At 34.6% G+C, this 12,448-nt stretch overlaps 2 protein-coding genes across 2 annotated transcripts; both read left to right on the plus strand.

Annotated features, from left to right (window-relative positions):
• The first annotated feature begins 496 nt into the window (after positions 1-496).
• Positions 497-4,450, plus strand: LOC118268991 (putative inorganic phosphate cotransporter). The gene is made up of 10 exons (XM_035583856.2): positions 497-761; positions 1,357-1,556; positions 1,817-2,002; positions 2,110-2,248; positions 2,331-2,551; positions 2,751-2,900; positions 2,982-3,114; positions 3,219-3,340; positions 3,421-3,540; positions 3,657-4,450. The coding sequence occupies exons 1-10, from the start codon at positions 692-694 to the stop codon at positions 3,843-3,845; spliced, it is 1,530 nt and encodes a 509-aa protein (XP_035439749.1). The 5' UTR covers positions 497-691; the 3' UTR covers positions 3,846-4,450.
• Positions 4,451-4,703: 253 nt separating this feature from the next.
• On the plus strand, positions 4,704-8,596 carry LOC118268994 (putative inorganic phosphate cotransporter). The gene is made up of 10 exons (XM_035583859.2): positions 4,704-4,998; positions 5,484-5,698; positions 6,372-6,557; positions 6,720-6,858; positions 6,933-7,153; positions 7,232-7,381; positions 7,468-7,600; positions 7,706-7,827; positions 7,925-8,044; positions 8,326-8,596. The coding sequence occupies exons 1-10, from the start codon at positions 4,938-4,940 to the stop codon at positions 8,506-8,508; spliced, it is 1,530 nt and encodes a 509-aa protein (XP_035439752.1). The 5' UTR covers positions 4,704-4,937; the 3' UTR covers positions 8,509-8,596.
• Positions 8,597-12,448: the final 3,852 nt, after the last annotated feature.

Below are 12,448 nucleotides of genomic sequence, written 5' to 3' on the forward strand. Positions count from 1 at the left end.
GGTAATATGACTAACGTCTTAGGTACTCATTTCAGCATATTGTGCAACGTGCTAATTGCATTCACACAATATGCAGCTCACAAGAGTAAGACACAACCAGTAGTACATGCGATATGCTATGGTACAGAAGCTTTAAAAGACAACATCATTAAAACAGCAGATAAAGAATTTATTATAAATGCAAACCAATTCAGAGATGTACCAGTAGCTTAGAAAAATATAATCGATGATACATATCCCTTTAAAGATAAATAAAAAGAGAAAATTACAACAGCAGTAATGAATGTGTTCCAGTAAGAACCGGATAAAGTTAGATTTGTATTCGTCAGCTACGTAAATGTAGTGAGAGAAGTAAGTCAAAGTAATAAATCAAACGACAGCATTGACTTTAACTAGTATTTGAATAGAGATAATTGTGACAGATCAGTACATACCAATGATGCTATTGAAGATAATTTTTCCACTGATATTATGAGAGTTTTAGTTTAAAAGAGAAGTACTAAATTAGAAACATGAGAACAAACTTGACTCGTGCTAATCGTTGTTATACAAAATATTTCTTTTTACTATCTATAGTATCTTTATAAGGAACAACCAGAATTACTTATGAACAACAAATGAAAAATATTAGCGTTGCTATTAAAACAACGGTGCTTACTAAAATAGTATTGCTATAAATATAAATTTGTTTATGTCTCCAAAAAACATGGAAGAAAATAAAATTGAAGTAGTGATTGAAAGTTCGGAAAACAAATTCAAGGGTGAGTTTATTTTCACATTTTTTTTTTTAAGAAAAGGAACGTGTATACTGTCAGCTCTATGGGAAACAATGGCACGCTTTTCTTCGTGATGTGCAACCATTCTTATCATAGACTTCATTTATTTAAATATTTTGCACACTTTACAAACATACACATATTATTATGCTAAGATTTCACAAGTTACGATACTAGTGACATCTGTTGGTAATGACATTATAATAATATTTATTTTATTACAAGATTCCGGTTTCGAATACCAGATGTCGCTATAATTAGTTTTAATGTGCTTAGTGTACACCCTCTTTGATATGACATCAAGAGCAAATAAACATTTAAATACTTCAGGATTAAACTTCCTTCAGGATGAGAGCGGATTCACTTTAGAATACAATTGTTTGAATATCATTACAGTTTTATACAAACAAAAATATGTATTAAGTGTGAACAAAGTAACACAAACACTGCTGCTTGGGGACACCTGTTCTGCTAATAGGGCAAACTGAAACACTGCACAATAATTTTGTAATCCTGTTATTTGTTTAGTAACAAATGTGTTTTGAGAGCGTTATGAACCTCAATTTTCTCTTAAAACTAGTTTCAGGATGGGGCTACAGACACCAGCAGTGTTTCATCCTGTTCTGCACTCTAACCATAGCATACAGCATGAGGTCTTGTATGGGGGTAGCGCTGGTGGCCATGACAGACCACCACGTAAGGGGGAACGGGACCAACGTTACCGATGCCAACAACTTCGAAACTGATGGATTTCTGAACGCTCTAATGATTGTACCGCCAGTAAGTACAAAATAATATATTCGGTGTTAGGTTTCATAGAGAAAATTGTGCCTATAAAGGTTTATTTGGAGAAATAATGAATACAATATAATAGCAGTGTTGTATTAGAGAACAAAAATATAATAGCAATCATTTTTTGAGACACAATAATTATGGATAATAGAAATATGTTTTACATTACATGAGACTAAATTCTTGATAATCTGTATCTTGAATCAAGGCCATTCTTTTTTCACATCATAATTATTGTTCATTCACAGTATCCTGCATTTAGTTGGTCAAAGAAAGTTCAAGACACTGTGATCGCTTCCTTCTTCTGGGGCTACATGCTGCTGCAGATCCCGGCGGGACAGATAGCGCACAGGTTTGGGACCAGGTACCTGCTCAGTGGCGCCATGATGATCAACTGCTTAGTTTCTATCTTTTTCCCAGTAGCTGCGTACTACGTGAGTGGAAACTCCTTTAAAACCCTAAGAAAAGAGTCACTATAACTATAAACTTGATATAATCATACTAATAAGTACATTTGCAAACTTTTTTTTAAATATGTCAGGGTGGCTGGTTATGCTCTGCAATATGCAGAGTCCTACAAGGTTTGAGTCAGGCCTGCATCTTACCTGGACTACATACTGCTTTGGGCAAGTGGGCGCCTTTACATGAACGGGGAAGAATGTCTGCTTTCGTTTATGGAGGTAATTTGCCTATGTATACAATTATTATCTAAAATGTACACAGAATTTTGGAGGTATTAACACTATATTTAAAATATTTCAGGTCAAGCATTAGGAACAGTATTTGGTCTCCCCATAACCGGCTTCATTGCTTCCTCACCTATGGGTTGGCCTGGCATATTCAGGTTTTATGGAACAGTGTCTGGTATCCTTAGCGTCGTGCTGTGGTTCATGGCTGCTGACTCTCCGGCAAAGCATCCTAAAATATCAGCTGGTGAAAGAAAGTACATAGAAGATGAACTAGGATCGGGAGAAGCGGCTAAGGTAAAGAGAGATATATTGTAAAAGTAGAAATATCGAAAGGCACGCAATTAAAATTTAAAGCTTTTGCAGTTTCACAACGCAAACATGACTATAAATTTTATTACACTTTGCGTTGAACTAACCACAATGATTCATTTCCAAAGTTGAACGAATAAATGAAATTAGTCCATACTATTGAAACATTTTTGAATATTTGCAGCGTGCGCCAGTTCCGTGGGGAAAAATACTTCGTCATAAAGGTCTGTACGCTATTGTGATCTCACACATTGGTCAGACTTGGGGACAGATCACTCTCTACTCCGAGGTTCCAGCCTTCATGGATAAAATTATGGGAGTCAACATTAAAGCGGTAAATCATATTTCAGTCTTAACACCATTAAAATTAGAGACATTAAAAATAAAATTAAAATGGGCAATTGTTTCTTTACAGAATGGTTTGCTAACAGCTCTCCCGTTCTTAGTGATGTGGTTCACCAATTTTTTCTTCAGTTGGATGACAGACATGCTCATTGTCAAGAACATTTTGAGCGTTACAAATACTAGAAAGTTGGCTAATTCATTAGGTATGTTTGTCAAGTGAAAATTCACTAACACTCTGTACTTAAGACATATTTTGAAGTATTATAAAATTGGTATCACGGTGTAATTTTCATTTCATTGGTTCCAGGAAACTTCCCAGCAGCGATTGGTCTGGTTACATTAGCTTTTGTTCCAAAAGACATATACGTTATAGAAACTATATTAATACTCATTTGTGGATTCAAAATATCAGCGCACTTGGGATTCCACGTAATTTTTCTATTTTTCTTCACTTTGGATCATTATTTTGGAATCAATTAAAATTAAACCTTAATGTTATGTTATTACAGATCAACCACATTGACATTTCTCCAAATTACGCTGGAACTATGATGAGTATCAGTAACTTCGTTTCCAATTCCTGTGCCTCCATGGCACCTCTCGTTGTTGGCTTTATTCTTACTGATGTGGTAAGTTCAACATTTATTTACCACAATTATATTTCTAACTCGAATAACGAAAATGGTTTACTAATCTTCGAGGACTTCATGAAAAACTTTTAATATAATATTGATATTTTTTCCAGACTGATGAAATCCTCTGGAGAAAAATCTTCTTTGTAGCAGCTGGCATTTACTTCTTCACAAATATAGTATATCTCATACTTGGTACTGCTGAGAAGGCTGAATGGAATGACCCACCCGAAGAAAAAACTGAAAAAGCTGATGAAGAGAGTGTACCTATGATGGATAAATCTAAAAATGGTGTAAATTAAACTGATATATAGGTTGAAATGTGTACATTTGGCTTGAAGATAAAATGGCGGAAAAGATATGAATGTCTAAGATTCTTAAAATAAAGTCAAGCAAGATAAACCGACTTCATAAAATAATGAATGTACTGTAATGTACATATTATTATTAATGATTTTAATTCGTGGGTCCTGGTTTTAAGAAGTTTTATGTTTTTTTTTCTAGTTTTTTGGGATCAAGAAAAGCTCGAATAGATTTTAGCTGTGACATTTAAAAGCTCGAATAGATTTTAGCTGTGACATAAATGTCACAGCTAAAATCTATTCGAGCTTTTCCAGACAGTTTACTGTCTGGAAAATAATATTAAGAATAACACCAAGCAAATGTTCTTGATTATAATTTTCGTTCTATGTTTAGATGATCTTTTAGATGCGGAAGAGAATACTGCCACTTTTAGTTAGATAATTAGTTAAATTGTGATTTTTATATTTTAGTATTATTTACGTCTCCAAAGATTGAAAAAAAAATCGATTTATAACTTTACTAGGAATAAGTTTGTTTAGCATTAAGTAAATTAGACTTAAGTATTTTTTTTTTAATATTTAATAAATAATATTACGTATCCCTACCGTATTATTTCACTACACCTTTATAAATACCTGTGCAAATAATATAATGATAAGAACTCATAAGTTATTTTTGACGAATAATTACGCATTTGATTGAAGATGTTAATGATAGAACGACAGACTACAAACCTATACACAGTAGCATTGAACTTGCTACATAATGATATAGTATTTGCATAAGATAATTATAACACTAAAGTACACAAGAATTATATATTTACAATTATCTGATTGTTCAACGCCGACGTGAAAGAAGCATTCAATGTACGTCAGTTTGATACAGATCTCGAAGCAAATACTGCAGAGTTACTAGAAATTAATGAACATAATGTAATAAAGTTACTACTTGTAGATAATTTAGTTGACAGTGTAATAAAAACGAAGGAAAATGATGAAGTAAATGCAGGAGAAAAAGTTGTGGTAAATGATAATAGAAGTTCGGTAACAGTTATTATAGTAGATATAAATAGAATTATTCTCAAAGAAATGGTAAATATGGTGGATAAGCAAGAGATTGGAGAGAAAGAATCCAAAAGTAATTTTAAAGGTGAGTTGAACTTGTGATTAATTGGGAGTGTGTCTGAAAAGTTTACTAATGTCACAGGCCTACGTGACACGTTTAATTACGAACTATTGGCTTAATAGCCTGTAGATCAATTAAGTAGCGTCTGGATTGGGGACTTGGGTTAAATTCGGATTTGTTTTCAAGTTAAAATTAGACTTAGATTGTATTGAACTTTGTGAACTATTATGTCATAGTAAGGAGTTTGTTACACATTTTAACATGGTAATGGAACTAACAGTTTGTGTATACGTTACCCAAAACAGCTTAATTGATTCAGAAATAGCATTTAGCAACTTTTCTAACCGCTGTACTCAGATTATTTAATATTTTCTCAACTTCATCCTTCGCAATTGTTTTCGGAACAAAATCATTACTAAGGAATAGTTTAAGTAATCATCAAAATGTTTCTGAGTATGCCAGTTAGACTTGTAATCGAAGAAAATGATTTTGAACCGATAAACTTTCAGTTTCAGGATGGGGCTACAGACACCAGCAGTGTTTTATACTATTTTGCACTTTAACAGTAGCTTACAGTATGAGAGCCTGTATGGGTGTGTCTCTAGTAGCTATGACCAAATATGGGAAAACTGCAGCCAATGTAAGTGCTGCGTTGAATCCAGAAGAAGATGAGAACCAGTTCAAACCAGAAGGGATTCTGAATGCCTTGATGTTGATACCGCCTGTAAGTAGAAACTAGTTTTGAATGTCATACTGTTACATAACTTAAGTGGATACAACCAAATAGTATCTTAGTAGGATGATAAGGGTATCAAACAAGGATGATAAACTTTAGGATGGCATGAGATTGGATTGGTTAGAAATTGTTTTAATTTTGTATTTTGATTGATATTCTGAGCCAATCGCACTTCAGGTTTCATCTATTGCTCTATGTTTAAATGAAATAAATTGTTACAAGTATTTTAAATCTCAATTACTTATAAAGAATATAATTAAATATGATAGTTTGGCTTCCGTTTTTACAACGTACTGTAAATACACGTAACTTTACAGATAAATGGTGCATGTTTACTCATCGTAATAATTACTATCAGATCATTATTATGTAAAACCAGATAACAATACAACTGCATTGTACTGAAAGTACAAGTAAGTCAGGGTCATTTCAATCAAATAATTATGGTCACTATACCATTCAAAAATTGTTTAATAAACTTTAGTGCAAAGAATACTACTTCAAACGATCTTCTTGATCCGAAAGCCTAAGCTTTTGAACTTTCAATTTTCGACATTATGACAATTAATATTAAAATTGCAAATCTTGAAATTTTGATGTCTTCACATCTCATACAATATAATCACAAACTTTCTTATCAATTCATATTTTCATATTCCAGTACCCGACATTCAACTGGGACAAAAAGACACAAGATGCGGTGATAGCCTCGTTCTTCTGGGGCTACATGCTGCTGCAGATCCCTGGTGGTCAGCTGGCGCACAGGTTCGGAGCCAGGTACCTGCTGACTGGAGCCATGATGATCAACTGCGTGGTCTCCATACTGCTGCCGCTGGCTGCTTATTATGTGAGTAAAATTGTGGACGTAAGAAAGGTTGCTGCAAAATGTTGGCACCTTTGCCTTGCACCACCTTGCCCACATCATCCAAATAGTCGTTGTCGGTTACCTAGCAACAGTGCATGTAGAAAAAGGTTAAATGCTATGAATAATTTCGTTGGAATGTTCCAGGGTGGTTGGATATCTACAGCAGTATGTAGAGTACTACAGGGTCTGAGTCAAGCCTGTATAGTACCAGGAATTCATACATCTCTAGGAAAATGGGCACCTCTTCAGGAAAGGGGGAGAATTGCTGCATTTGTTTATGGAGGTCGGATTTTTTTAAATAACATAAATAGTAATATCAACGTTTTGTTTAATTCTTAACATTTTCTTCCTTTTCAGGCCAAGCGTTAGGTACAGTTTTTGGACTCCCAATGACAGGTTTTATATCTTCATCTAGTCTCGGCTGGCCTGGCATATTCAGGTTCTATGGAATACTCTCAGGAATTATTGGAGTCCTCCTGTTCTGGCTAGCCGCTGATACGCCAGCCCAACATAAGAAAATATCTGCAGCTGAAAGAAAATATATTGAAGATGAATTGGGAACTGGAGATGAAGCCAAAGTAATAAAATAAAATGTATAAAATAAGTGTCAATTTTCTTAATACCTTTAAGTGTTCATTCAAAATTATTTGTTCTAGAAAATGGCAGTGCCTTGGACGAAAATTCTAAGTCACAAAGGAGTGTACGCCATCATCATTGCCCACTTTGGAACGACGTGGGGCCAGCTAGTTCTTTACTCAGAGGTTCCAGCTTATTTGGATAAAATCATGGGAGTTAACATAAAAGCGGTGAATTTCAACTTTCCTTTCACCTATATTGTAGTTTCTAATTTACCTAACTCAAATAATTTTACCGTTTTTCATGTTTTTTACAGAATGGTTTGCTAACAGCTCTCCCGTTCTTAGTGATGTGGTTCACCAATTTCTTCTTCAGCTGGATGACAGATATGCTCATTGTCAAGAACATTCTTAGCCCTACCAATACAAGGAAGTTTGCTAATTCTTTAGGTAAGATGTTACCAGAATTGAAAACAATTATTAAAGCTACACCTGTTGCACTAGGTTTTTTACTAAACTATGAGAGATTTATTAGTATTAACAATATTTTTTCAGGTAATGTACCAGCAGCTCTAGGATTAATAGCACTGGCGTATGCACCAAAAGACATGTTAATTGTGGAATCTATATTAGTTTTCACATGTGCTTTCAAAATATCTGCCCATTTAGGATTCCAGGTATACTTTTTTTTATTTTATTTTACTACAGTTAACGAACTAGTCATTATGTTTAATTTTTTTTAATATCTCTAATAAATACTGTATTTACTTTCAGATTAACCACATCGATATATCTCCCAACTTCGCCGGCACTATGATGAGTCTCAGCAACTTTACTTCTAACATCGGAGCGTCCATCGCTCCTCTCATTATTGGATTCATACTAACTGATGTTGTGAGTTAACATTTACAATTTTATAGAGGTATAATTTTAAAGACCTAAAAAAAAACAAGAAAGTTTAGATGTTTGGTCATGGTCAAACTGTAAATATCTGCTTTAATTTTTTACTGACTCTTTCATTCAACCTCAATAGTACTTTTGTATAGAATTAAATCAAAACATATCTTAGTACTTTCCTTTTTAATTGTATATACCGTCTGCACTATCATTTTATTTGTCCTAATTCTTATTACTTGTATGACTACCTTCTAACCTACTTCATTTATTTTCCCCAGAATGACGTATACCTGTGGCGGCAGGTGTTCTTCGTGGCGGCCGGGATATACCTCGTGACTAATCTCATCTACGTGATCTTTGCTACTGCTGAGAAGGCGGAGTGGAACGAACCGAAGGACACGCAAGTGAATGACGAGGAAGGACAACCAATGATGGAGAAGCCCAAGTTGGAAGAGGCTTAGTTACATGTGTATTTAATAGTATAAATGAAGATGGTGCTACAGAGAATGTATAATTGTCGCTTTTTGTCATTATAATGATTGAGACTAAGTTGGGATTTTGTTTTAACATACCTCAGCTTCTACATTTTTACTTACCTAATTGCTTCATGAATCATATGAGTCTGTAAAAATTAGTGCACACTTCCAATAAATACGATAAAATATAAGTTTTTAATCTAACATGGTCACTAATAATATCACTTGAATTTAAAATGAGATATTTACCATGGTAAACACGTTAAAAGTCGCAGCACTCCATAACTTCGATATCAAATAGAAAATAACAATTTCATTTATTTCACTTCACTTGGGAAAAGTCGCGCAGTTTAAAATGTTCTGTTTAAATAGTGACGTCACGGTGCACGGTGCACAGCGCGCGCCCGGAAGACATGATTAACGAATGTTGCAGACTACGAGAATGAATTGCTTTCCCCGAGATTTCACTTCATGTTTAATGTTCCAAACTGCAGACATTTTTAAATGTAACCCATTTATTTGATTCGTAGTTCTTGATCATAAGGTTGCTAGGGCAACTGGCAATGACAACTGCTAGGATTGGATCTCAAATCGAATAACAATTATTCACCTAGACGTTCGAAAGTACCTATTGATTTTGTATACACATTATCCTAGTCATTAAGTTCCGCGAACCGCCTAGCAGGTTACCGGGGCTCCGGCTCGAAAAGCAGGAGTATGAACAGGGTGGTGTTTAGTCAGTAAGAGTCTGATACTCCCTCTCACCTCGCCCAATGCGGGAGAAGTCGTTGGATGATTTTCCCCTAGAAGTTTAGAGTTTCATTAAACTCATTTTAAATATTTCATCACAACAGTGCAGCTGCAAGACGTGTACCCATAGAATGAAATTACAATAGGACAAAAATGTAAGCTACCTATATTATTAGTGGAAAAAAGTACATGTTTCTCAGTATTTAGTAATTACCTACTCAAATGTTTCAAAAGATTCCAAGAAAGTATTGTTACTGTGTCCTCCTCCTGACTCCAATTTGCAATAGCCTCAGGACATTTAAAGGAATGTAGTCATAAAACTTTTGTCCAACGAAAACAGTTCGATCTCGAGATTTTTAATAGCAAAAACAAATGTTGGAACCAGGAAAACCGGCTCAGTGTAAAGTACGAAAGGCGCGATTAATTTCCTTCGACAGAAGAATTTCATTACGGCAGCCAAAGGATCAGTGTTTCAAAGGGCATGAGAAATTTTCGAAGGTTTTTTTTTACAAAAAAATAAAATCTTTTAAAATGTGTTTTTTCGTGGTTGTTTACTGTGTACCTTTAAATGATTTGGCTATCCGAGCATCTTTATTCGGATTTTTTCTTCATCGGATATTTTCAGATCACCTGATAGTAAGCAATCGGCGCCGCCAATGGACACCCAAAACACCAGAGGTGTTACAAGTGCATTGTCGGCCTTTTGGGATTAGAAATTTAAGGGTGTTGGGGAACCGTGGATTGGGAAGATTGGGAAGGGGGTAATTAGGCCTCCGGTAACCTCACTCACACAACGAAACACAACACATATGTATCATTATAGTTTGATCATGTCGTCTAGTTTATTAGTTATTAGACCTTCTTGCACACCCTTGCAATCATGAATGAAAACGGCCATCTTTTAAATTGATTAAAAAAGTATTGAATTGATAAGTTGTCATCATCCCTATCCATTTTCTTTAATTAGAGCAGGAGGTCACAGGGGACCTCATTGTTCTTTGATCGAAAAAGTTTGTACAACGTGATGGAGTTTGCCAAGTTTTTGTCTTTTAAAACCTTGCCTTGGCTAACCGCACTAGATCCATATATTTCCATATTGTTCGTAAAGTTCAATTTTTTTGTGTACTATATAATGTTATGTAAAAACGTTGCAATATTTATTAGATTTCCACATCTGGGAAATATTCGATGCATCGAAACTTAAATAACTCTGTAGTCATTGAATCATGCATCATGTAATCAGCAAATTGATACTAATTACTAAGTGATTCGGTTCATGCATGTTGTTAATATTTTTTTAAAAGATAATAGTGCTCAATTTTAACCATATATTACGAAACTGTGTTTGTAACCATCATCAGTAATAATTAGTCACAATAACAAAACAAGACTAATAAATAAAAAGCCGCAATCCTACAACTCTCAGCTCACATAATACTCAAGGCGCACAAACGCTGATGACGTTTTGAACCACACAAATGCTCCAGTTTATCGCAGATACTTCTTTTGTTCCAACTGGAGGATAGTGTTACTCATTATCTTCATTTCCACCTTCCTTCATAGCACTACCTTTGGAAGCCATTTCCTAGGTAACACTTTCCAAAAGAAATTCAACCTTGGCTTCCAAAGGATAGAGTTCAGAATTGTAAAGTGGTTATTAGGAAGGTAAATCAGCCTTTCGATACGCATTTTCTACCTGGAATTTAGTAGTTAGTTGGAACAAAACAGCCAATAAGCTTTGGGGAATTCTTTTTAAATAGGTGCTGGATTATCTCGTCTAATTTTGCTCCTGACGGGATAATGTCATTATGTGTGGATTTTTTGCTTCAATTCTTTACAGCTTCATTGGATTATGTTCTAGGGAATTTTAACTATGAACGTAATTCGCTACATACTTGCACTGGTATTATCTAGGGATTTTTTAAATTTTAATTACGAAGGTATGATGTCATAGCCCGTGCAATTCAATGTTTATGTTAATGTGGGTCGTTAATGATGATCAATCTAGAAACTATAATGAATAATGAATGCACTGTATCATAATTTACTAAGCCGGCAACCGGCTGTCGCACAACGTGAAGCGGGTTCCATTCCCGCATGAAGCAACTCTTTGTGTGATCCACAAATTGTTGTTTCGTGTCTAGGTGTGATGTGTATGTGAACTTGTATGATTGTAAACGCACCCACGACACAGGGGAAAATCCAAAAAGTCTTGATGTACCGATTTGATTGTTGTAAAGGAACTTGTACCTAAGTAAACATTTCCAACATCCGTCAACACAAACATTTCATCGACTGCGATCCCAAAAACTCCTATCTGATAACTTTCATTAAAAAGCTTCCATTATCAACTTTTAATTTTCCTTCCAAGTTGGTGCTCGAACAAATTCAATTTCCCCTTCTGATACCTTCCTCCCAGAAGAGAGAAGAGTTTGTTCTTGGAACAACGTTATGTGAGTCACTTGACATACATACATAGATACATGTACGAGTTTAATGTAAGTACAGGTGCCAGCAGATCAAGCTACTGGTGTATCTGTCAATTTTTTCATTACATTTTCAACCTTAAATCAAATTGATAGAGTTGATAATCTAATAAGATAGAAAAGGGTACGTTGATATGATGTTGTTTAAAGTACACAATTTAGATTGGAGTGTTGAATGTTGCAAATTGTGTTTAAAATAAATCTTTGTTTTGTGAAATGAAAGTAAATGTTTTAACTGTATGCACACATACGGATTGAAATGATAACAGTCTTGTTGGTATTATTTACTTCATTAATATTTGATGAGGCGATTGTAAAACTCATCGTTATTTTGGTCTCAACTTTAATACTCAAGACTCTAGAGGAGACTTTATAATTAGTTTTTAATGAAAAAATAAAAATTTTACAAGACAAAAAAGAGGGGTATTATTATAAGGTACTATATTATCTTACTAATAGTAAAGTTTGTGAGATTGTGTGTTTGTGTGTATGTTTGTTGCTCAAATGGCTCGAGGAATCGAGATTAAATTTGGAATACAGGTTTATCCCACAGGAACACGGGCGAAGCCACTGGCAGAATCTAGTTATTTGTATAATTCATCAGTAAAAATCACTGTCAAACCTTTAATAATTTACATACCTGACATCAACACTTTCTTGTTTGAGGGAGGAAAATCATCCAATGACTT

Source organism: Spodoptera frugiperda, chromosome 2 (genome assembly GCF_023101765.2).
Source record: "Spodoptera frugiperda isolate SF20-4 chromosome 2, AGI-APGP_CSIRO_Sfru_2.0, whole genome shotgun sequence".
NCBI lineage: Eukaryota > Metazoa > Arthropoda > Insecta > Lepidoptera > Noctuidae > Spodoptera > Spodoptera frugiperda.